This window comes from Myxine glutinosa, chromosome 12 (genome assembly GCF_964187855.1).
Source record: "Myxine glutinosa chromosome 12, kmMyxGlut1.1, whole genome shotgun sequence".
Classification (NCBI taxonomy): Eukaryota; Metazoa; Chordata; class Myxini; order Myxiniformes; family Myxinidae; genus Myxine; species Myxine glutinosa.
In genome coordinates, this window is record NC_136272.1 from 25,651,389 (window position 1) to 25,678,260 (window position 26,872).

Genomic DNA, 26,872 nt, shown 5'->3' on the forward strand with positions numbered 1-26,872 from the left:
GACAATTGACAACTTTGTTGTAAGTTGCATGACGCATTTTCACATAATCTCTTCCTAACGTCCGGATTGAACTATTTTCTTTTAAGAACTATATTTTACTTTAATCCCTTTATTATAAGTGCCTGAAATAAAGCTCAAGACCAGCAAGTGGTCATTCTATTTTTGTGTGGGCCAAAATACTTTCCAGCTCTCCACGCAAGCATATGCATATATATATATATATATATACAGTCACATGAAAAAGTAAGTACACCCCATGTAAAGTTTTGACTTTTTCAACATATTTGAACATACAGCTATTTGATCTTCATTTCAACAATATTGATAGATAAAGGTGATACAATATAACAAATATCATGAAACATTTACATTTTGTAGTCCATTGTATAATTTAAATAAACATAAATGCAAATTTTGCATGTGGAAAAAGTAAGTACACCCCTACATTTATCACTACTTCAAATACTTAAATTAGAATCAGGTGCACCAGCTCAGGTGAAAATGATGAGCACATCGTTAGAGAGGATCTTGGAGGAACCCGTCTTATTTAAACCTCAGACATTTAGTTTGGTTTGCTCTTTCTTGTTGAAGTGTGCGGTGTAACCATGCCTAGATCAAAAGAGCTCTCTGAGGCCTTCAGAAAGAAGGTTACAGATGCCTATGAGTCTGGGAAGGGATTTAAAAAGATCTCCAAACAATTTGAAATCAATCATTCGACTGTCCGGAAGATCCGACAAGTGGAGAAGATTCCAAACAACTGCCAACTTGTTCAGGCCAGGCCGCCCCAGCAAGTTCAGCCCGAGAGCAGACCGCAATATGCTGAAAGAAGTCTCAAGAACACCAGAATGTCATCACGGGACCTACAGGTAGCTCTTGCCACTGTTGATGTCAAAGTGCACGAGTCTACCATTAGAAAGAGGCTGCACAAATTTGATCTACATGGGAGGTGTGCCAGGAGGAAACCTTTGCTGTCCAGAAAGAACATCAGGGCAAGAATAAAGTTTGCCAATGAACACCCAGGCAAAGACCAGTACTTCTGGAACAATGTGCTCTGGACAGATGAGTCAAAGGTAGAGCTATTTGGCCACAGTACCAGAAGACATGTTTGGTGAAAACCAAAGACAGCATTTGACCTCAAGAACCTGATACCAACTGTAAAGCATGGTGGTGGAAATATTATGGTTTGGGGCAGCTTTGCTGCATCAGGGCCTGGGCAGCTCACCATCATAGAATCCACGATGAATTCTTCATTGTACCAGAGGGTGCTTGAGGATAATGTGAGGCCATCTGTCGGAAAGTTGAAGCTCAACCGAAGGTGGACCTTGCAACATGACAATGACCCTAAACATACCAGTAAATCCACCAAGGAATGGCTGAAAAGAAAGAAATGGAGGGTTCTGGAATGGCCAAGTCAAAGCCCGGATCTAAATCCCATCGAGATGTTGTGGGGGGATTTGAAACGAGCTGTGCTTGTTTGGAGCATCAAACATCGCACAGCTGAAAGAATTCTGCATGGAGGAGTGGGCAAAAATTTCTCCCAGTCGATGTCAGAGACTGGTAGACAGTTATAAGAAATGCCTACTTGAGGTTGTTTCTGCCAAAGAGGGCAATACCACATATTAGAGCCAAGGGTGTACTTACTTTTTCCACATGCGAAATTTGCATTTATGTTTATTTAAATTATACAATGGACTACAAAATGTAAATGTTTCATGATATTTGTTATATTATATCACCTTTATCTATCAATATTGTTGAAATGAAGATCAAATAGCTCTATATTGAAATATGTTGAAAAAGTCAAAACTTTACATGGGGTGTACTTACTTTTTCACGTGACTATATATATATAGATATATACATATATATATATATATATATATATATATATATATATATATATATATATATATATATATATATATATATATATATATATATATATATATATATATATATATATATATGACAGCAGGGGGCTGTCACCGCGAAAGTGATGGAGGCCCTTGGTTCGAGTCCCGTGTTGAGTCAGAGTTTTTCACACTTAGCCCCATGCAGGAATTTCATTCCTAAAAAATTGGTGATGAGTTAATCTCCAATGCACTTCTGCATATACTTGCATACACATACATATGCGTGCATATACTTAAGCTCACACCCGGGGTCTGCCCAGCAGGCATGTAAGACTTTATAAAGCTTTATAAAGCTCCTTAGTGTTAAGTGTGGAAAATTTCTGAGGAGATTTCGGCTGGCTCAATAGCGCAGTGGGCTGTCACCGCGAAAGTGATGGAGGCCCTTGGTTCGAGTCCCGTGTTGAATCAGAGTTTGTCACACTTAGCCCCACGCAGGAATTTAATTCCTGTTTATAAGATATATATATATATATATATATATATATATATATATATATATATATATATATATATATATATATATATATATATATATATATATATATATATATTGGAAAGAGGAGGGATTGGGGTGGGTTGGGGTTCAATGAGGGTTGAAAATATTGTGGTTTTGAATTGGAGGATCTGAGTTGGTGGAGAACAGCTCGCTTGAATACCTGGAGGGAAGAATGGGATTGAAGAGAATGTGGAAGTTGTTGTTTAACCCCTGACAGTTCTCTTGAACAAGCCCACGGCACAGAACCAAGGGCCTCCATCACTTTCGCGGTGACAGCCCCCTGCTGTCATATATATATATATATATATATATATATATATATTGTTGCGAATATGGAATTTGGCCTCCATATCCGCTTGTAAATATTCCCCTATTTTCCCCAATACTCCCCAACTATCCCCAATCCCCCATTCCCTAGTCCCATTGTCTGTAAACAACAATCAGTAGAGCCGACCTTCCCCTTATTCCCCCATTAAATGTCGTGCCCAGGTCCACCGCACCACACGTAGACAACTTTCGGACATCTTGCTAGTTATTCTTAGTCTATGTCAGTTAAGGCCTCGTTTCCATTAATTATGACTCTTCGTTGCACCAGAATGTGATTATATGGCACCAGTAGTGAGTTTAGGACCTTTCCCGTACCTCCTCCCATCTTCTTCCCCGTCTACAACAACAGAGGGGCGCTGCGCGGGGGGGGAGTGTGCGTCCTCCCACCGGCTCGGTTCGCCGCCATCGACAATGCGCTCCAGACGATGCGCTCCAGACCATGCGCTCCACGGGGTTACCACGAAGGGGCTCCTTGTCAGCTCCTCGTCAAGGGCGGAGCCGGTAACCCCCCCGCATGCACCCAATGAGAAGCAACGTGCCGATTCCACGAGGCGGAGCTAACGAGCCGAGGGCGTGTCACTCCCCGCCGGATATACGCGGCCACGTAGCGGACGTGACGTCAGATGCGCCCCCAGCTGGAGAAAGAAGGACCTGCGAGCGCTGAAACAGATGCGCCTGAGTTTGGAGAGGCCTGAGAAAGACCCGCCTGAGAAAGAACGTCACCTCTGAGCGCTGCGACGAGACCTCCCCGCATCTCTGGACCGAACCGTGTTGATCCTGCCCCGAGCCCAGGTGCACCTGGAGCCATCGCTACCTTGCCTTTCCTAGCCATCAATCCCCGTGTGAGTCAGCTTTGTCCCGTTTATCTGTCGTCTGTTGGGAATAATATAAGATTGTGTCTAAGTGCTTGTCTTTCTATGTTGTACCTCTCGTCCCTGTAATCTGACCTTCCGTAACGAATATAATCTCCTCCGGAGGTCTTGAGAACCGTATCCCTGGTGTCGTCATTTTATAACCCAGCCGGGTGTCTTCTTTTTCTTATTGAGCCAGCGTAACGCGACTTCGTCAACGTCGAGTATAGTCGGGTAATTTGTGCGGACACGACGGCCATTCCGCTCGGCCCACTTTAACATCAAAGTCGTGTCTGTAACAATATATATATATATTGATCTCGCAGTAGCAACCCAGAGATCCCTCACATCCAGGATGGTGTACCCCCACCTTCACAAATTCAGGGCCACGGCAGAGTTAGAGAGAAAGAAAGAAAGAGCGAGAGATATACAAGAGGTAAAGGGCCGGTCCATGGGGACTGATCGGCACTCTGACCGTGGCCGCGCTGCTCTGATGAATCCAGGCAGCAGGGAAAAATGGGGAGGATTTGGTCCCCGACTTGCTTTGGGGGGTGGGGGGGGTACAACCACCACGAAGAGGCATCCCCGATAGTTGTTGAAAGTGGAAGTTGGTTCGACAGGTGGGAGAAAAGAGTAATAAATGAGTGGAGGTGACCAGTTATTCGGGATTTAGGTCGTTTAACCAGAGGTGGGTGAACAGTGTGTGCCCTGCAGAAACCTGGGTGCAAGACCAGGAATGAGACAGTAGAAGACAGAGAACACTGACCTGTCCGCGATGGTGAAGTGATAGACCTAGAGACTCGGCTTCATCGTGAGAGATTCCAATAATCTTGAAGGCCTTGGTTTCCACTGTGTCAAGCTGAGCACAGTATGAGGTAGGGGAGCCAGTCCGTAAGGGATACTCCATCAAGCTGTGGATGAAGGCTTTGCAGGTGGATAGAAGTTCAGGTGTGCCAAGGAAGGACTTTGTACGATGGAGGATGCTCAGTTTGGCAGCTGGATTTGGAAGCCAACTTTGAAATGTGGTTTGCTCAAGAAACATCTTGGCTGATAGTGAAACTCAGGAGTTTGAATGACTGAACTTCCTCAAGAGGATTGTTAAGAAAGTAGTCTGGTGACATCTGAGAACAAAATCAGCATATTACAAATGCACTCCTTAAACTTTATAGGCACTTTTATTGAAATAAAACACACTGTTGACATTTTAAGTAAAAACAAAACCAAACAGGGGTGAAAACATAAAGACATGTGCTATCAGCAAACAATCAATAACTGATTAAAAGCACATAGGCTGCACAATATTTTTTTATAGCAATATCTTCCTTGAATCTGGAAGAAATAGTAAAAGCGGTAGATGGTAATTAACCTCAAAATTTGATAACTTGTCACAAAAAACGGTTGTATTGGCATCTCATTCTTTTATTATGAATTGTCAACATGTGCACCCATACAAACAATGAATTTAGAGGTGTGGGCTTTTTGTTAGCGGCTTTCATGCGTGCCAGACCTTTATCACTGCAAACAGACTTCAGAACAAATTTGTACTGACTACAGCATAGATGATAACTCGGTGATTCACTGTGGTCTATTTCATAGCCATGAAAACCTCATAATCTCAAGGTTGTTCAGTAACCCATCCTCTGTCCCACAATACAATTGAGAAGTTACAAGAAGATTCAAGCACAATTACATTTTAAAAGTTTCAGCTGAACATTGTACACCTTGTTAATATGTACTAAAAAAACGGCAAAGCATTGCACTACTTTTCTTGACACCAAATAAGATGGGTTTGCATGTGAAGTCAACAGCAGTAGCTGCTTAATAGAAAAAGAGAAGTTACAACAAAGTACAAACCTGGGTTATAGAACAATCCTTCAAAACTAATAAAATAAGATGACGTAATGCAATAACCCGTTTTAGACCATGAAAGATCTTGAACACTAATATTCATCATCACATTCATCTTCTCCCTCTATATAATCTACCCCAACTTCCTCGTAGTCTTTCTCCAGGGCTGCCATATCCTCACGTGCCTCCGAGAACTCGCCTTCCTCCATGCCCTCACCCACGTACCAGTGCACAAAGGCGCGCTTGGCATACATGAGGTCAAACTTGTGGTCAAGGCGAGCCCAGGCTTCAGCAATGGCCGTTGTGTTGCTGAGCATGCAGACAGCACGCTGTACCTTTGCTAAGTCTCCGCCGGGCACGACAGTAGGCGGTTGGTTGTTAATGCCAACCTGAAAGAACACGTGAGAGTTACTGCCGACAATCGAAACAAACATCTCAAATCTGGAAATGAAAGCCTACTCTACCCGTACACATGTTTATTCATTGTCTTTTGAAACTGGGAAGAGAAAATTTACTCGTACCTTAAAGCCAGTGGGGCACCAATCCACAAATTGGATTGTGCGTTTGGTCTTGATGATGGCGATAGCAGCATTGACATCCTTTGGTACGATGTCTCCACGGTACAGCATGCAGCACGCCATGTATTTCCCATGACGAGGGTCGCACTTCACCATCTGGTTTGCGGGCTCAAAGCACGCATTGGTTATTTCAGAGACCGATATCTGCTCGTGGTAGGCCTTTGCAGCCGATATGATGGGTGAGTATGTAACTAGAGGGAAATGGATTCGTGGATAAGGCACCAGATTGGTCTGAAATTCGTTCAAATCGACGTTCAGGGCACCATCAAAACGGAGGGAGGCAGTGATGGAGGAAACGATTTGTCCTATGATGCGATTCAAGTTGGTGTAGCTGGGACGTTCGATGTCCAGATTGCGGCGACAGATGTCGAAGATTGCTTCATTGTCCACCATAAAAGAACAGTCAGAGTGTTCAAGCGTAGTGTGTGTAGTTAATATCGAGTTGTAAGGTTCGACTACAGCTGTAGAAACCTGCAAACAGAGTATGTGCATTTATTATCGAATTTCTTTTGCTCATAATCATGAAATTAGGCATGAATATGCGATGATTGAACAGCAACAGTCCTCACGAGAATATGTCTATCATATATCGGAGGGTCGGAGTGCCCATCTTGGACCATCTTGGTGGGCAATTCGAAGAGTTGATATTGACACAAAGTGATCATTTTTTTTTTTCTGGGACAAACTGTACACCTCAAAATTATTTTGGTTACATATTATAACCATATATTGCCACACTGTAACGTTTTTGTGATGTAAAACGCCAAGTGATCACTTTTGAAGTTTATATATAGACACACAACATGACTGAAAGTATGTGGACACCCCTTCTAATTAGTGGATTCGGCTATTTCAGCCACACCCATTGCTGGCAGGTATACATGATCAAGCACACAACCATGCAATCTCCATAGACAAACATTGGCAGTAGAATGGGCCGTACTGAAGAGCTCAGTGACTTTCAACGTGGCACCGTCATAGGATGCCACCTTTCCAACAAGTTAGTTTGTCAAATTTCTGCCCTCCTAGAGCTGCCCCCGTCAACTGTAAGTGCTGTTCATGTGAAGTGCAAACGTCCAGGAGCAAGGCTCACAGAACGGGACCGCTGAGTGCTGAAGCATGTAGCAGGTAAAAATCGTCCATCCTCGGTTGCAACACTCACTACCGAGTTCCAAACTGCCTCTGGAAGCAACGTCAGCACAACAACTATTCGTCGGCAGCTTCATGAAATGGGTTTCCATGGCTGAGCAGCCGCACACAAGCCAAAGATCACCATGCACAATGCCAAGTGTCGGCTGGAGTGGTGTAAAGCTCGCCGTCATTGGACTCTGGAGCAGTGGGAACGCGCTCTCTGGAGTGATGAATCACGCTTCACCATCTGGCAGTCCGACGGATGAATCTGGGTTTGGCGGAATGCCAGGAAAACGCAACTGCCTTAGTGCATAGTGTCAACTGTAAAGTTTGGTGGAGGAGGAATAATGGTCTGGGGCTGTTTTTCATGGTTTGAGCTAGGCCCCTTAGTTCCAGTGAAGGGAAATCTTAACGCAACAGCAAACAATGACATTCTAGACGATTGTGTGCTTCCAATTTTATGGCAACAGTTAGGGGAAGGCCCTTTCCTGTTTCAGCATGACAATGCCCCCGTGCACAAAGCGAGGTCCATACAGAAATGATTTGTCGAGATCAGTGTGGAAGAACTTGACTGGCCTGCACAGAGCCCTGACCTCAACCCCATCGAACACCTTTGGGATGAATTGGAAGCCAGGCCTAATCACCCAACATCAGTGCCCGAACGTCATCAATGCTCTTGTGGCTGAATGGAAGCAAATCCCCGCAGCAATGTTCCAACATCTAGTGGAAAGCCTTCCCAGAAGAGTGGAGGCTGTTATAGCAGCAAGGGGGGGGGGGGGGGGGGTTGGGGGGGGGACCAACTCCACATTGATGCCCATGATTTTGGAATGATATGTGTGATGTTCAGGTGTTCACATACTTTTGGTCATGTAGTGTGTATATATATATATATATATATATATATATATATATATATATATATATATATATATTATATATATATATATATATATATATATATATATGTATATATATATATATATATATATATATATATATATATATATATATATATTATATATATATATATATATATATATATATATATATATATATATATATATATATATATATATAATATATATACAGACTTGGCATTTAATATGGAATATTGTTTTTTTCTTGACTTGGGTTTACTTTCTGAACTCAGTATATCAATCTGGTGAGTTTCTTTTACCCTTCGGTGATGTCTTTGTTGAAAGAACCATGTCACTGATTGTCTTTCGCAGCAAGAAGTCAATAACAGGATTATATCACATTATCACAGGTGGCGTGACAAAATGTAAGGACAGGTACATTTGACGATTGGCTTCACAATCGGGTATATAAGGGTTGTTGGTTCTGTATTAGTAGAAAAGAACTGCTGCACGTCTCCAAAAGTTATTGCCGCTTCCTCTGGAGATGGTCCGTCAACTTGACAATGCTGTTTGTCATGGAGTGGTGGCTTTACGAAATTCTGGCATGAAACAGCGTGCTATTGCTCGGCAGTATGGCATCACTCAAGGTCAGGTGTCAAAGATCCTGAAACGAAATGCTCAGAGGGGTGTCCCTACTCCAATACCGAGGCCAGGATGTCCACGCAGAACCAGAAGGAGAGATGATCCCCAGCTGCACCGGTTAGTCTGCAATGGCCGTACCAAGTCAGCTAATCGGCTTAGGGCTGAGTGGCAGCAACTGACATGTGCCTGTATCCAGAAGGCGAGTCAACCAACGACTGGTTCAAGCAGGCTATCGTGCCAGGCGTCCCCTGAGAAAGCCACGCCTGACCAGATAACATAGCCAGCGCCGATTGAATTGGCCCAGAGAGCACCGTCAATGGCAGCCAGGACACTGGAATCACATGACCTTCAGTGACGAGTCTAGATTTCTGGTCTATCGTCAAGATGGCCACGTCCGAGTGCGCAGACAAGTGCATGAAGCCCACAACGAAGATTGTATAGTGCCAAGAGTCCAAGCTTGAGGTGGTGGGGTGACCGTTTGGGCTGCTTTTCATGCAGGGGGCAAAACTGACCTGGTTGTTCTGAATGGAAACCTGAACCAGTTCAAGTACAGGGTCATTCTAGAAGAAACATTGCTTCCATTTGCTCTTGCAGCCTTTCGAGGAAACTTTGTCTTCCAAGATGACAATGCACGGCCTCATCGTGCTCGCATGATCCAACACTTTCTTGCTGACCGTGGTGTAGAGCATCTGGAGTGGCCTGCCATGTCCCCGGATATGAATCCGACAGAGAACTTGTGGGCAGAATTAACGTGTCAAATCGACAACTTGGACCAGCAGCCTACCTCTGTGCGTGAATTGCAGCAGACTATTGTCACTGCATGGCAAGCGATTCCTGTCAAAACCTTGGCAAATCTCGTGAACAGCATGCCTCAACGTGTACGTGCTCTCCTGAATGCTCGTGGGGGTTACACGAAGTACTGAACTGTAATTTTACTGTCCGTAATCCCAGTCATAATTTAGCTTTTGTTTTTGTGGAAAAAAAAATTGGCTAATGTGCAAAATAAAGAGATACTTCTGGAAAACGTACAGAAGTTTAACACAGTACTGTCCGTGAATTGAGTTCGATATCAGTTTTCATCACTTTCAAGGATCAATTTATTTGTTTCGAAATGTCAAATGTGGTTTTTGTTTCTTTTAAAGGTCACATTAACAAAATCTAGAATAATTTCAACATAATTCCAATGAACTTTTGGTTCTTAGTCATCTTGAAAAGGAAGTTCACCCCCACAAAAAAAAATTCCATATTAAATGCCAAGTCTGTGTGTATATATATATATATGTATGTATATATATATATATATATATATATATATATATATATATATATATATATATATATATATATATATATATATATATATATATATATATACATACCATCATGAATTATATGGAACACCCATTCTCTACAGAGTTGTATAGACATTTCACTGGATCGTCTATAGAGCATCTGATGAATTATATGAAACAACCGACCTCTCCTTGGCATTCTATACAATTCATTAGGTTCTTTACATATATATATATATATATATATATATATATATATATATATATATATATATACGAGTACATGCATTAGCTCCATTATATTGAGATGGAAACGTTCCATTAACCTTAAAAAACATAGTTGAGAATATTGAAACACAGATAATAATTAATTATCATCCTTGAGTAGCATTAACAATTTATGGTGAGATGATGTTTTAACAGAAACAAGCAGGTTGCCCGTGCCCGCAAGGAATTCTAAACGGGGTTGGGATGGTGGAGGCAAAAATGCAAATAGCATCTTCTGTCATCGAGCCGGCAAGCTGGGAACAAACAATTCGCGTTTATTGCCACATCTGATACAATTTAAATGATCTAATTGGGTGAGGTGCTCCATTTGAAGCTGTTTGTTAGATACAGTCATGTGAAAAAGTAAGTACACCCCATGTAAAGTTTTGACTTTTTCAACATATTTCAACATACCACTATTTGATCTTCATTTCAACAATATTGAAAGATAAAGGTGATATAACATAACAAATATCATGAAACATTAACATTTTATAGTCCATTGTATAATTTAAATAAACATAAATGCTAATTTCGCATGTGGAAAAAGTAAGCACACCCTTGGCTCGAAAAGGTGGTATTGCCCCCTTTGGCAGAAACAACCTCAAGTAGGCGTTTCTTATAACTGTCTACCAGTCTCTGAAATCGACTGGGAGAAATTTTTGCCCACTCCTCCATGCAGAATTCTTTCAGCTGTGCGATGTTTAAAAAAAAATTTTTTTTTTTTTTTTTTTTGTATACAGAATCGAGGCTCGTGAAAGAGCTAACATTTATCACAAAAAGAAATCAAAGAGACAAACAAAGAAAGTATATAAAAAGGGGAACAGTAGACAAGATGGGGAGAGAAGGGGAAGCACATAAACACAACATTTGAGAGCAAGGACATCGGGAATGTGTGGGAGGGAGAGGGATTGGGGGAAGGCGGCGTGGGAAGGGGGGTGGGGGGGGGGTGGGAGAAGTATAAACACAGTACACCAAGGACTTCCAGGAAAGAAGTTGGTATTTCAAAAAAGTGGATTTTGGGTGAAATTAGCGGGGGTAGAAAAGTTCAAGGTTTTGGATGGGGGAAGATAAGAGATGGTGGTGAACAGCTGTTTTAAAGACCTGGAGGGAGGAGTGGGATTGAAGAGAGTGAGGGAGTTTGTTCCAGAGGCGGGAGAAAAGAGGAATGAAGGAGTGAAGGTGAGCAGAGAGTCTTGATTTTGGCAGTTTAACCATAAGAGGGTTGCAGGCAGATCTTGTGCGACCTGCAGGAATATTTGGGGGACAGAGCCCAGAGAGAGCTGGAGGAGCAAGGCCGGAGAGGAGTCAGTAGAAGACAGAAAGACAACCAACCTGCCTGCGGTGAGTAAGTGAAAGGCCCTCGGAGGTAGCTTCATCGCGGGAGATTCCAATGATTCTGAACGCTTTGGTTTCAACAGCGTGAAGACGAGCTAGGTGTGAGGCAGGAGCACCAGCCCAGAGGGGGGAACAGTATTCCATTGAGCTATGGATGAAGGCCTTATATGTGGTGAGGAGCTCAGGTGTGCCAAGGAAGGACTTCGCACGACGGAGGATGTCCAGTCGGCGACTGGCTTTGGAGGCCAGATTTGAAATGTGGTTTTCCCAGGAAAGATCATGGCAGATAGTGAGATCCAAAAGCTTGAGTGACAGAACTTATTTGAGAGGATTATTCAGAAAGTGGATGGGAGGGTTGTCCAGTCGGTCTTTTCGGAGAGACATCGTAAGAGTGTGAGATTTGTCAGGATTGAAAGACATGTTCCACTTGTTTGCCCAGTCTGTGATTTTGTCCAGGTCTGCAGAGAGTGAGGAGGCTGCAGACTGCCGATCTGAGGGATGAGGAATGGAGGGGCAGAGAGTGGAGTCATCAGCAAAGAGATAGAGAGGATTTTCAAGAGAGTCAGAGAGATCATTGATGAAGACCAGAAAAAGCACAGGGCCCAGAACACTGCCTTGGGGAACTCCAGCCTGAACAGGAAGAGGAGATGAGAGAAACCCATTCAGGGCCACATGTTGACTACGACTCGAGAGGAAGTCCGCAAGCCATGCGTTGAGATTTCCATGGATACCAAAGGAGGAGAGTTTGGTGAGCAGAGCGGGGTGCCAGACGGTATCGAAGGCACGTGATATGTCAAGGGAGACAGCTTTAATTTCCTGTTTGGCATCGAGGACCGCCATCCATTGTTGAGACAGCAGAAGCAGCATGTCCAGAGCAGAGTGACCAGGTCTGAAACCAAATTGATGATCAGAGATCAAGCCAAGTTTGAGGGGTTTCTTGCATGCACAGCTCGTTTCAAATCCCCCCCACAACATCTCGATGGGATTTAGATTCAGGCTTTGACTTGGCCCTTCCAGAACCCTCCATTTCTTTCTTTTCAGCGATTCCTTGGTGGATTTACTGGTATTTTTAGGGTCATTGTCATGTTGCAAGGTCCACCTTCGGTTGAGCTTCAACTTGCCGACAGATGGCCTCACATTATCCTCAAGCACCCTCTGGTACAATGAAGAATTCATAGTGGATTCTATGATGGTGAGCTGCCCAGGCCCTGATGCAGCAAAGCTGCCCCAAACCAGAATATTTCCACCACCATGCTTTGCAGTTGGTATCAGGTTCTTGTGGTCAAATGCTGTCTTTGGTTTTCGCCAAACATGTGTTCTGGTACTGTGGCCAAATAGCTCTACCTTTGACTCATCTTTCCAGAGCACATTGTTCCAGAAGTGCTGGTCTTTGCCTAGGTGTTCATTGGCAAACTTTAGTCTTGCCCTGATGTTCTTTCTGGACAGCAAAGGTTTCCTCCTGGCACACCTTCCATGTCGATCAAATTTGTGCAGCCTCTTTCTAATGGTAGACTCGTGCACTTTGACATCAACAGTGGCAAGAGCTACCTGTAGGTCCCGTGATGACATTCTGGGGTTCTTAGAGACTTCTTTCAGAATCTTGCGGTCTGCTCTCGGGCTGAACTTGCTGGTGCGGCCTGGCCTGAACAAGTTGGCAGTTGTTTGGAATCTTCTCCACTTGTAGATGATCTTCCGGACAGTTGAATGATTGATTTCAAATTGTTTGGAGATTCTTTTAAATCCCTTCCCAGACTCATAAGCATCTATAACCTTCTTTCTGAAGGCCTCAGAGAGCTCTTTTGATCTCGGCATCGTGACGCTGCACACTTCAACAACAAAGAGCAAACCAAACTAAATGTCTGAGGTTTAAATAAGACATGTTCCTCCAAGATCCTCTCTAACGATGTTCTAATTATTTGCACCTGAGCTGGTGCACCTGATTCTAATTTTAGGTATTTGAAGTAGTGATAAATGTAGGGGTGTACTTACTTTTTCCACATGCGAAATTTGCATTTGTTTATTTAAATTGTACAATGGACTACAAAATGTAAATGTTTCATGATATTTGTTATATTATATCACCTTTATCTATCATTATTGTTGAAGTGAAGATCAAATAGCTGTATGTTGAAATATGTTGAAAAAGTCAAAACTTTACATGGGGTGTACTTACCTTTTCACGTGACTATATATGTAGCTTTTTGATGCCTGGGGTCCGTAATAAAAAATTGTATTGGTGTCAAAGCCAGTGACCAATTACGAATTTGTATTCGGATGAAACATCAACCATTGTAGAGAGAGTTAGCAAGAAGATTAGGTTTTCAAGTAACAGCTGGCAGGATTAAATAATAATGTCACATCATAAGCCATCTTTGCTTCAGCATCATCACCAAATATATCAGCATCAGAAGTTGCCATGGCCTGGTGCTATATAACTGTGTGATCAATTAGTGATACGTCTTCAACAACAACAACAACAACAACATGCATTTTAAGGCCATGTTCCCTGCTAGAGCGGGGGTTAGCCTTGCGGTCCCCATGACAATCTTCTCCATTTTGCCCTATTTTCTGCATCTCTCCTTGTTAACCCCCTTGCCCGCATTTCTTCTTCCACCATCTTTAGCCAAGTCTTTCTCGGTCTTCCCCGTCCTCTACTTCCTTCTACATTAACTTCCATCACTCTTCTCAACCAGTCACTTTCATCCTTCCTCAATACATGACCAAACCATCTCAACCTGTTCCTCTTCACAGCATCAATCACAGGCAATATTCCCATCATCTTTCACAATTCATCATTTGTCTTCCTCTCTCTCAACGATACTTCGCACATCCATCGAACCATTCGCATTTCCACCCTTTCCAGCCTTCGTTGCTGCTCTACGTTCATTACCCATGTCTCGCTCCCATAAATCATAACACTTCTCACACATGCAGCATACACCTTTCCCATCAGCTTCAGCGACACTCTCCTCCTCATCAGCACGCCACTCAGTTCCCGAAACTTCTTCCATGCACATCTCACTCGAGCAACCGTTGCCGAGTCTGATCCACCTTCTCCATTCAGCATGTCTCCGAGGTAGCAAAATGTTTTCACACCTTCCAGCTTCACGCCGTCTCCAAGATCCAACTCAACATTTCCTCCATCTGCAGCTCCCTCTGTGCACACCTTACATTTGAATGTAGCTGCCACACTGGTTAATGACCCTCTCAGACCACTACATTTTTGATGAACCCACTCAGCACACATTGTACATTGAATGGAGTTCACTCCGACACCCTTCCTGCACACAGCACACGGCCACTTCCCAGTTCTTTCCACCTCACCACATGCTTTACCACTTGCCATCACCTTTGTCTTTCCGATATTCACCTTCAGACCTTTTGTCTCCATACATTCCTTCCACTTGTTCATCTTTTCCTTCAGTCGATCCATACTTTCCGCAATCAACACCAGATCATCTGCATACAACAACTCCCACGGTAAACCCTCCTTTACGGTCTGAGCCAGCACCTCCATCACAGCTACAAATAGTAGTGGACTTAGTACCGACCCCTGATGCACTCCCACCTTCACCTCAAACTCACCACTGTTCCCGTCCTTCGTCCTTACAGCTGTGCGTGCTCTTTTGTACATTGCCATCACTACTCTGATCAACCATTCCTCCACTCCTAACTTCCTCAATGCCCATGTCAATACTTTGCGTGGAACCCTATCGAATGCTTTCTCCAGATCAACAAACACAAAAAACAACTTCTTCCTCTTTTCCATGTACTTCTCCTGCAACTGCCTCACAATGAAAAGCGCATCTGTCATTCCTCTTCCTGGCATAAATCCAAACTGCATTTCGTCGATCTTCACTTTCTTCCTTATCCTCCTCTCCAACACCCTTTCCAATACCTTCATTCCATGCTCCAATAACTTTATCGCTCGGTACGAGCCACACTCCAGAGGGTCACCTTTCCCCTTGTATAGAGGGACGAGGGTACTCAGTTCCCAAGCCACTGGAATGCGGCCTTCTTTCACCACCAGATTACAGATCTCTGTCATTCTCTTCACACCCCAACTTCCTGCTGCCTTCAACATATCTCCCACAACTCCCGTCGGCCCTCCCGCTTTTCCACTCTTCATTGCTTTTATCGGGTATCGGGTTATCGAGTCCCTGGTGTTGGGCTAGCGGCTAGGGTGCCGGCTTAGGATCCTAGGATCCTGGGTTCGAATCCCGGTCAATCGCTGAATTAACGCCAGGGGGGTTGACTCAGGCTGTCATCCTTCCGAGGTCGGCAAATTGAGTACCAGTTCACTGGTAATTCCCTGCTTGTCGTTAAAGGCGGCAAAAAGGGTTGGCGTCAGGAAGGGCATCCGGCCGTAAAACATTGCTTCAAAAAGGGGACCGAAAAACAACAACAACCACAGTTCCCGAAAAAGGCCAACCCCTGCTTGCGGGGAAAAATGGCCTCTAAAGGTGGTTTTTATTGCTTTTATCGCTTCCTCAACTTCCTTCTCAGTTATCTTCTCTGCCGGTCCTAAAACTGGGTTACTCTCTATGTTGCCATCCCATTCATTCTCTGTATTCAACAGCATTTCCATATATCTTTTCCATCTTCCTTTAATTCCATCTGGGTCGACAACGATTTGTCCCATACGTCTTCATACGTCTTCATACTGTTAATATGATTTCCCTTGCAAGGAACCTCGATACAGGCAGGATAAGGCCATTATAGGGCCATCAAAGCCTTCACAATTATGGCCAACTGTATGGTTGTTCGTCCGTGCTCTATCCTTTTTAAATGTTAAGCGTCAAGCAAGGAACCGCTGACCTCCCAAACTCAGAGCGGACACTGTAACCATTATGCCATTGAGTCTGATGACCATCAATTGATTTGGTTTTCCTTTTCTTTGCTTAATCCTAGCATAGTGAATGGAGGTGTGTCAGTGTGTGCTTCTCTTGACTTTGCACCACTGAACTGGAATCAAAGAACCACCTCTGATATTTGTGGGTATTAAGCTGTCCATAACCTGTGTCTGCCCTACAAAATCTCTCCCTGCATTCTTAGTACCATTGCTACTTTAAAAGCTCCCATCCCACCAATTATTCCCATCTTCTTGTGGGATCAGTTGGAGAACGTTTTTGGGCCAAGTATTTTACGAACCGGGTGACTCCTCTCTGGCCTTCCTCCTGACGAGGTGGAAAAGTTTCTGTCAACCCTCGACTCTGATTCTGCAACTGGACCTGACGGCATCAGCCCACGGGTCCTAAAATCCTGTTCTTCCGCTCTTTCACTCCCTCTCTCTGTTCTCTTCACCCTCTCTTTTGCTCAAGGTCATCTGCCATCTGCTTGGAAATCTGCCAACATCACCGCTTTGCACAAAAAAGGTGCAAAAACAGATCCCAGCAACTACAGACCAATCAGCCTTCTCCCAATTATCAGCAAAGTCATGGAATTCATCATTGCTTCAGATATGAAATCTTTCCTCTTCTCCAATGGCTTGATTTCTGATCATCAATTTGGTTTCAGACCTGGTCACTCTACTCTGGACATGCTGCTTCTGCTTTCTCAACAATGGATGGAGGTCCTCAATGCCAAACAGGAAATTAGAGCTGTCTCCCTTGACACATCACGTGCCATCGATACGGTCTGGCACCCCGCTCTGCTCACCATACTCTCCTCTTTTAGTATCCATGGAAATCTCCACGCATGGCTGGCGGACTTCCTCTCTAGTCGTAGTCAACGTGTGGCCCTGAATGGGTTTCTCTCATCTCCTCTTCCTGTTCAGGCTGGAGTTCCCCAAGGCAGTGTTCTGGGCCCTGTGCTTTTTCTGGTCTTCATCAATGATCTCTCTGACTCTCTTGAAAATCCTCTCTATCTCTTTGCTGATGACTCTACTCTCTGTCGCTCCATTCTTCATCCCTCAGATCGGCAGTCTGCAGCCTCCTCACTCTCTGCAGACCTGGACAAAATCACAGACTGGGCAAACAAGTGGAACATGTCTTTCAATCCTGACAAATCTCACACTCTTACGATGTCTCTCCGAAAAGACCGACTGGACAACCCTCCCATCCACTTTCTGAATAATCCTCTCCAAGAAGTTCTGTCACTCAAGCTTTTGGGTCTCACTATCTGCCATGATCTTTCCTGGGAAAACCACATTTCAAATCTGGCCTCCAAAGCCAGTCGCCGACTGGGCATCCTCCGTCGTGCGAAGTCCTTCCTTGGCACACCTGAGCTCCTCACCACATACAAGGCTTTCATCCGCAGCTCAATGGAATACTGCTCTCCCCTCTGGGCTGGTGCTCCTGCCTCACACCTAGCTTGTCTTCACGCTGTTGAAACCAAAGCATTCAGAATCATTGGAATCTCCCGCGATGAAGCTAACTCCAAGGGCCTCTCACTCACTCACCGCAGGCAGGTTGGTGGTCTTTCCATCTTCTCCCGACTCCTCTCTGGCCTTGCCCCCCCAGCTCTCTCTGGGCTCTGTCCCGCAAATATTCCTTCAGGTCGCACAAGATCTGCCTGCAACCCTCTTATGGTTAAACTGCCAAAATCAAGACTCTCTGCTCACCTTCACTCCTTCATTCCTCTTTTCTCTCGCCTCTGGAACAAACTCCCTCACTCTCTTCAATCCCACTCCACCCTCCAGGTCTTTAAAACAGCTGTTCACCACCATCTCTTATCTTCCCCCATCCAAAACCTTGATCTTTTCTACCCCCGCTAATTTCACCACAATTCCACTTTTTTGAAATACCAACTTCTGTCCTGGAAGTCCTTGGTGTCCTTGTGTTTTATACTTCTCCCCCTCCCCCCCCCTTCCCACGCCGCCTCCCCCCAAGCCCTCTCCCTCCCACACATCTCCCTGCTCTCAAATGTTGTGTGCTCTCAAGTGTTTGTGTGCTTCCCCTTCTCTCCCCATCTTGTCTTCCGCTCCCTCTTTTTATATATTTTGTTTGTCTGGTTGATTTGTTTGTGAAGTAAATGTCAGCTCTTTCACGAGCCTCGATTCAGTATACAAAAAAAAACCAAAAAAAAAACCCGGATGTCCAGGCCTGACGCATGACTGAAGGTGGCAGTGATTTGGAATTTAGTCAGGGTGCTTGTGATAACTTGCGGACTTCTCCCGAAGGACACTATGATATTTAACAAAAGTATGTTGCAGAAGATAAGGAGCATTCATGTAGGCTGGGCGAGATTGATGGTGTGTAAGGAAGTGTCTACTTGTATATTCAGGTATGTGTTTGCATATAGTTGCATATCTGCAAACACATGCAGTTAATCTTCATTTTGTATTGTGATTTTAAGACCAAGAGATGTTTTATTTCATTTATTTATTTTTGCATATAAAACGAAGTCACCCGACCTGTCAGCATCGTATTATTAGATTAAGAAAACTAGCAACGGTACCCGCCCTATGGTCGGGGCTTCAATTGGGAAGCCCAAATGAAAAGGCAAAATATCAGAAAATGAAGGCTTTTTAAAATTTTAAACGATTCATATAAACATCCGTTGAATCATATCACACGCAAATCATCAAAATCTAAACGGTACATGGCGCCCATTTTGAAAAAAAGATTGAATTCTGCAAAACGGAAGCGGCCGCTACACGTCTTTCTCTGTCGCACGTTTATGTGTGAAGAGTGCGCGCCGAATCTGTACCACGGAAGCGGCTGCTACACCTGTTTCTCAGTCGCTTTGCACACGCTGCCATGTTACTTCGGAGCCGCACGTTTATATAGGAAGAGTTTGTCAGGAGTCGATCTACTCTCTCCTGGTACGTAGAATAAACAGTATTTGTAGAATTTCAACAAAAGCCACATCACTGTTCATATCGGTAAATATTATTCCATCGTGTTTGGAAAAATTGGAAAAAATAGGAAAAATAATATAGCCTATTTTACTCCAGGGGGTCCCAGAATTACCCACCCAAAATATCGTTCCGATTGGTTTCGCCGTTTTTGCGGTACCTTCGAATGGACAGACGGACATTTGGTGAATTATAGTAAGATGAAGGGCTGACACCTGGGATAGCCGGGATGCATGCATCCTCGTCTCAGTTGTCTAGCCTGGGTTTGAATCACGAGCCAGCTATGAACAGTCATCTTGGTGTTTCTCTTGGCGTGCGATGCATCAGTGTGTGCGCTGTCCATCGGAAAGACATTAAGCCAGAGTAGCCATCTGCCAACACTGGTCTTTGGTGGACATTAAAATCCCATGGTGTCTTCACAAAGAGGAGGCGAGCTATCACCAGTATCCTGACCAAATTCCTGCTCTAACCTCCATGGACCTCTCCATCAGTGGCACAGCTGCAACCCCAGAAATTAGCTAATTACACAGCTGCCAAAACAAATACTAGGGCTAAGAACTTACAGAAACGTTGGCACTTCTGCATTGATACTTTAATATGGATTGCATTCGAAGAGAACAAACCAATCATCGAAAACAATACAGATGCTTACCCGTGGTGCTGGGTACACAGAAAATTCCAGTTTGGCTTTTTTACCATAGTCAACCGAAAGCCTCTCCATAAGCAATGATGTGAATCCAGAGCCGGTGCCACCTCCAAAACTGTGAAAAATTAGGAACCCTTGCAAGCCAGAGCAAAGATCAGCCTGAAAAATGCACAATTTGATAAATCAGGATGGATGAATGAAAATCCTACGAATGCATTCCATAAGACCAAACCCATAGATTTTTTTTCCTCCATTTCTTTTATAAGGGGAGACTAGGATTGCACTGTCAGGCATTCTCGGTTGCGACCAACGGCAGGAAGTGCGGCCAGATATGGCTGCCCCAAATGTGGAAACATCACAAATCACGGGATGACTTGTGGGTCCTGATACCGAATGGTGAAGAAGCCAATTAAATAATTACTCAGGAAATACGACCTGTCTAACAATACTGGTACCGGTAATGAGAAAAAAAACTTTATTCAACAATCAGCATGGCGATCTCTCTATTATCTAACTACAAATCTCATCCTATATCTAACCTTATCTTACTTATCATTAACCACAGCAATTACAAGCGACCTGGCAAACAGTCTTTAGTAGAGAGCTTCGTAAGCGAACCTCTATGGCAATTGCATGTATATGTAAATCCATTCAAAATTTCACTGTCATTCCCCATTCCCTTGGGATGTTGTTAGTCCCTGGTGTTGGGCTAGCGGCTAGGGTGCCGGCTTAGGATCCTAGGATCCTGGGTTCGTAATCCCGGTCAATCGCTGAATTAACGCCAGGGGGGTTGACTCAGCCTGTCATCCTTCCGAGGTCGGCAAATTGAGTACCAGGTCACTGGTAATTCCCTGCTTGTCGTTAAAGGCGGCAAAAAGGGTTGGCGTCAGGAAGGGCATCCGGCCGTAAAACATTGCTTCAAAAAGGGGACCGAAAAACAACAACAACCACAGTTCCCGAAAAAGGCCAACCCCCGCTTGCGGGGAAAAATGACCTCTAAAGGTGGTTTTTATTCCCCATTCCCTTGGGAACAAAATTTCATGTTGTCATTTCAAATGTCCCTTCTATGATCCGCCATCTTGTCCCTTCCATGATCCGCCATTTTGTCCCTTCCATGATCCGCCATCTTGCTCACGTGATCTTGCTTTGGTCTGGAGCGACCGATAAATTATTTTCACCTGGTGATTAAAATCAATAATTCCTACATGAAAAATATTCCATTTCAAAGCCATATATATAAAATTAATTTGAATTTGAATTCTAAGCCCAAGATCAAACAATCTAGCCTAGCTAGGCCTAGGCCTACAGATGTTTGCGAGGGCTGCGTACTTGATCGACTGACCATTGTCGACGAAGCTCTCACTCTACGCAATGTGTATTTTCACATTATTTCACTTCAATGCAGAGAATATTTGATGTCTCACAAACCAGGTGCTTCATTCATGACTGTACAGAATCCAGAGTCAATTGAGCATAAATGACAGTATAATGCACAACAGAAGCATAAATGTCAATTTTCACAAAGGAGACATTTGTAGCAAGGGAATATCAAACGGGAAGGCCTTGTATGATTGAACTGGGATGGTAGGCTATTTACTGTGTAGAGACGAAGAATTATAGTAGGTGACTCATTTGTAAATTTGAAAAAAGTATACTGGATGCTGGGTCACAGATCACATTAGCTTCTGATATTCAGGGTTTTTGGTGTTGGCTTAGCGGTTAGGGTGCCGGCTTGGGATCCTCGGATCCTGGGTTTGAATCCCGGTCGATCACTGAATTAACGCCAGGGGTGTTGACTCAGCCTGTCATCCTTCAGAGGTCGGCAAATTGAGTACCAGCTTGCTGGGATGAATGATCCCGGTGTGTACCCCGGTTTAGAATAGGTACACCGTATCCCTGCGCATCGTAAGAGGCGACCAAGGGTTGGCGTCAGGAAGGGCATCCGGCCATAAAAACATTGCCTCAAACAGGGAACAATGATTGTCATGGGGCCCGCAAGGCTAACCCCCGCTCTAGTGGGGAAAATGGCCTTAAAACGATCATTCATTTTCATTCATTCATTCATTCATTCATTCATATTCAGGGTTTTTACAATGGAGGGATCCCGCATTGTTATGAAGAATTTCCAGAGAGGTGTAACAGCATGGAGCACCGCCACCAGGATGACAAAAAGCTTGCAGATGCAATGTAGATAAAAACAAAGGATGCACACCATCTCTGTACTGCTGCATCAAGGAGTGCGAAAGCCATATCCTCTAAGATATGAATCTTGATGAATGCTCGTTCTCAAGTGCCATGAGCGGAACACTCGGCAATGTTCGCGGAGCAATGCTGAACTTATGGAAAATCTCTTTGCCCAGTGTGTTCATACCTACAGAAACAGACAATACTCAAACAAGGGAATGCCAGAAATGTATTGTAAAGGTGAGAGCAAAGCCTTCGGATCACTGCTCAAGCTATGTCTTTGCACTTTTATGGTCTCCATACCAATCGTCTCCATACCTCTATGTTGTCCATGTAAAGTGAGAGCAAGGACCTGGGATGACTGCACAGAGCCTCTGGCCAACCCTTGCCCAATCGGTTGATACTGTGAAACCACTGTGGGTATAGACGCAACCCATAGCCTCCTCTGGGCATGCCTATCCGGTGTCCCTTAAGTAAGGCTTCCACTGCTCTCTTTCGACCCATGACCGAACACTGTGCAATCAGGATGACCTGAACGATTTTCATTGACTTGTTATGAACTCGCTGTAACCAAAATAAATTCGCTACAATGGTCAATGTAATTTACATTTCACTGCCATGACAGTGAAGCAAGAAAGTGAAAAAGCAGGACAAATCCTCAACATTCACAAAAACGAAGGTCATGGCTACAGCAAATATACAGAACTTCCAAGTTGATGGAGAGGGCATTGAGTTAGTAAAATAATTCATTTTCCTCAAGTCAGTTGTGCTGCGACTGGAGACTACTCTGCAGAGATCAACAAAAGGTTAGTTCTTGGAAGAACAACAAATGGCTACCTTGCAGAGGATATGGAATGACAGGGGATATCTCTGTTGGAATAAAGATCCGACGTGTTTGCACACTCAACTTCCCTGTTGTGACCTATGCTGTTGAAACATGGACCACTTCAAAAAGAGACAGGTTGAGAATGCAGGCTTTTGAAATATGGTGTTGGCAATGGATGCCTCGGATTTCCTGAAGTGCAAGGAAATATAACGATTCCATCCTCCAGACCATGATCATCTGCTTGATGCTGCCATTCTCCGACAGAAGCTGCTCTATTTTGGTCACATTATGAGGTCCCAACATCACCTCGAGAAATCAGGAATGGTCAGTGGAACTTGGATCTTTACAAATTCCAACCCCAGAGTTTGGGGCTCTGGCACCCCTCATCCACCTTATATCAATGGTCCATGGCAGAGCCTGAAACATAATCCAAATAAGTAACAAGAACAATGTGAACATTAAAAAATCCCACTCTGCCTTTCAAAACTAGGAGGCCATTGTACTATATACTGGGAAATTTTCAAAATTCTCTGCATGAATCTTCCAGTACAATCCATCCAAAGCTTAACTGCTTTCCAGAATTGATGCAATCAGCAGACGGAAATAGTAATTGAATCTCATTCAGGTGTGCATTTGCTAGATAAGGAAATAATATAGAGCTGTGTTAGATATGCTTCTCCCTCCTCAAATACTGTACCAGCTTGCGAATGCGATCAAGCACAGACTCCACAATTTCCTTTCCCACAGTGTAATGGCCTCGTGCATAGTTATTTGCAGCATCCTCCTTGGCTGAGATGAGCTGCTCAGGGTGGAAAAGTTGCCGATAATGTCCTGTGCGGATTTCCCCTGCAAAATATATGCATTAAAAATGGCACGTATAAAATCCAGGTAACCCATTGTACTGAATAACAAGATTGATACTGTTGCGGTTTTAGAACCCACTCTTGTAAATAATAACTCTTGTAAATATCCCATCATTTAACAAGGTTAAAGATTGCACCCTTAGTTAGTCCATATGCAACACATAGGCCACCATAGGAACTTTAGTTATTTCATTATTATGTGTTTCAGATAAGGCCATGTTTCCAATAGTTGAATCTGCGTTGCATCAATCAAATAAGGAGTAGGCCCTTTTGTTCATTTTGCGACCTCTCTCCAAATTCTGTTACGCGCCTTGGTTAGCGTGCGCACAGGCGCCGCCATTGACCATGCGGTCGGCTCGAGGAAGAAGGGGGCGGAGCGCCAAGGACAAGGTGTGGCTTGTCTACCAGCCGTCAAAGGCAGAGCCGGTAAGCCCTTACCAGCCAACCAGGGCTGAGGTGAGCTCGATGGCGGGCGTGGTTTTGAAGTGCGCGGAGTGATCTAAAAGCGAGTTATAAAAGCGCACGCGAAAAGCCCTTTGACGGACTCCTTTTGAAAGACCTGCGCGCAACCGACTCGTTGGGAGAGAGCGCTGATAACGGACTTGTGGGCATATGCGCTTATTGAAAGGACTGATCCAGGAGCGCACATTTGCGAAGGACTTGTTGGAGGCACGCGCATTGAGAGGACCTTTGGGAGAGGGCGCGTTTGGCACAGCCATTCAAGTATTACGTGCGCTAAAGGACACGAGCCTTCCCCCCCCCTACCCCCCCCTGCCAATGTAAGATCCGGTCGCGCGCCAACGATACGCAGAGCTGCTTGCCGGGTTTCGCCCGCGGAACCGGAGCCTGGACGGGAGTCGACTGAAGCCTGGATCATCTACCTGGACCTTCCACCCTACCCACTACAATCCCGTGTGAGTGTGTACGTTTGTCTGGAGTGTTAAGTTAAGACTGTATAGTTAAGCCTGCCCTGTGTCCTGCTCCTTCTTCTCCTTCCTGTACATCCTTTCCTTTCCTCTTCTTTTTGGTTGTTAATAAATGTACCTTGTTCTTTCTTGGTTTTTCCCTAATCCGATCGCCTCCGTCCTTTCTTTCCATTGAGTACCTGTGGCACGATTTTGGAACCGCTCAGAATCGGGTGTAGTCATTGTTAATGGCTTGGACTGCGGATTGCTAACCGCTCGGCATTTTCCATCTTATCCGTGGTTCGAGCGGGAGTTATTTCCCTGCTCGTGGTCGGTGTTGGTAATTAGGTATTTGGGACCCAAATTGACCAATCACCCTATCCAAGACCGACCGGGAGGAGCGTTGTAGCTCCAGGACTCGGGACGGCTAGCTTAAAAAAGACAAGGGGATTAATCTCCCCTTGATAAGGGGAGAGCCGACCCCCGAATCCGTAACAATACGAATGTCTGAGAAAATATGACGATGATGAGCAACAAAATCTGGAAACTTGTGAGCGCTAGCTGGGGAGTCTATGCGAGCACATTGAAAAATTCAAAGCTGACCCTTGTGTATTCTTCAACAGAGTACTGCACCCATGTTGGCCAGAGATAGGTCATGTGGAATACCCTAATGTGCAAAACATTGAAATGTGGACCGGCACAGTCACGTTGAAATGAACACCTTTGTTCTGGCTAACTATATGTTCTCTAAAACTCCTCCTTTCAAAAACTGTAGGTAAGATAGACCCCTGAACTAATGTGAATTGATCTAGATAAGCCAAATCTCCAATCCATCAAGATTTTTAAAAGCTTCAAAAGTTCCCAGTTTACATTATAAACTATAATTTAAAAAATCTCTGTCTAATCTAACTTACTTTTTCTTTGCCGAAACAGACACTCTCAAGAGTTAGTCAGACACACACATGGAAAAAAGAGTGAGAAGATGCAGGTGGGATGGGGGTTGAGGGGGGAGAGGATAAAATAAATAACAGGCCTCGTCAAGTCGAGTGAGGTGCCCTTGCCTAGATTCAATGAGACGAACAGACAACAGAGAAACAAGCATTCTGACTTTTGCGCTGCAATACATGTCCCCTACCAAAGTTCAAAGTGCCATAACTTTGTCAAAAATGATCGAATATGCAAATTTATGCACGGTTGATGCTGGTTTTCAAACTTGATCTGAGGTATGCTGAGACACATGTGTGTCACACCTCGCCTCATTGATAAGCCCGCAAGGTCGCTCCGTGGAGCAGCCTGCACGTATTGCACTGTGTGAATTATGTAATTACCAACTCACGGTCTGAGGTACTAGTGATTCAAGTGATATCCATTATTTATTTTTTTTTTTTTCGTTTAATTAACGATATCTGCCAAACCACGTGACCTATCGCAAATTCCAAAAGGATATTTTAGTAGACTGACATGCTGAACAGATCTGTGAAATTTCCCCTCGATTGGATCAAAAATGAGGGAAGAGCTCGGTTTTAAAGGTTCATGCTTAAAAACGTCATAACTCTGAAACCATGTGACCCATGACGTCATGCTCGGTGACTTTTTTGTTCGCCATGGGTATGCAATTCTGCCTGCAAAGTTTGGCCTTGATCTGTTCAGCCGTTGCAGAGAAGAAGGGGTTTTCGTGTTTTCACAAAAAACAATATGGCGGCCAAACCCCGTGACCTGTGACGTTATAATTACCATTAAAATATTCTACAGACCGAGTCTCCCCTACGGTGAAAATTTGATCTCAATCGGTCCTATTATTGCAGAGAAAATCTTTTTTAAAGGAAATTTAAACTTAAAATGGCACTGAGTTAAGGATCCTCAAAATTATCAGAATTCCCAAAGTTCAGGTGCCACAACTTTGTCAAAAATGATCGAAACGTCGTGAAGTTTTTGTGTATTCTTGATCTGTAACTTATCATGAGGAAACCATGTGCCAAGTTTGAAATCATTAGCATTAAGCGTTTAGAAAAAAAGTCCGGAAAACTTTTCTTTGCGTGACGGACTGACAGACGGAGGGATGGCGTGCAAACCTATAGTCCCCTCCGGTGTATACCGGTAGGGGACTAAT

The 26,872-nt window shown here is 44.1% G+C and overlaps 1 protein-coding gene across 1 annotated transcript in view; it reads right to left on the bottom strand.

The window, feature by feature from the left end:
• Positions 1-4,743: 4,743 nt before the first annotated feature.
• The window catches only part of LOC137438083 (tubulin alpha-3 chain-like), a 41,710-nt gene continuing 19,581 nt past the window's right edge, over positions 4,744-26,872 (bottom strand). The window contains exons 3-6 of the mRNA XM_068133004.2: positions 23,692-23,840; positions 19,991-20,143; positions 5,957-6,484; positions 4,744-5,824 (exon numbers count right to left, since the gene is read on the bottom strand). Coding sequence (XP_067989105.1) covers positions 5,528-5,824; positions 5,957-6,484; positions 19,991-20,143; positions 23,692-23,840 — 1,127 coding nt within the window. The 3' untranslated portion in view covers positions 4,744-5,527. The remainder of the gene's footprint in view (positions 5,825-5,956; positions 6,485-19,990; positions 20,144-23,691; positions 23,841-26,872) is intronic.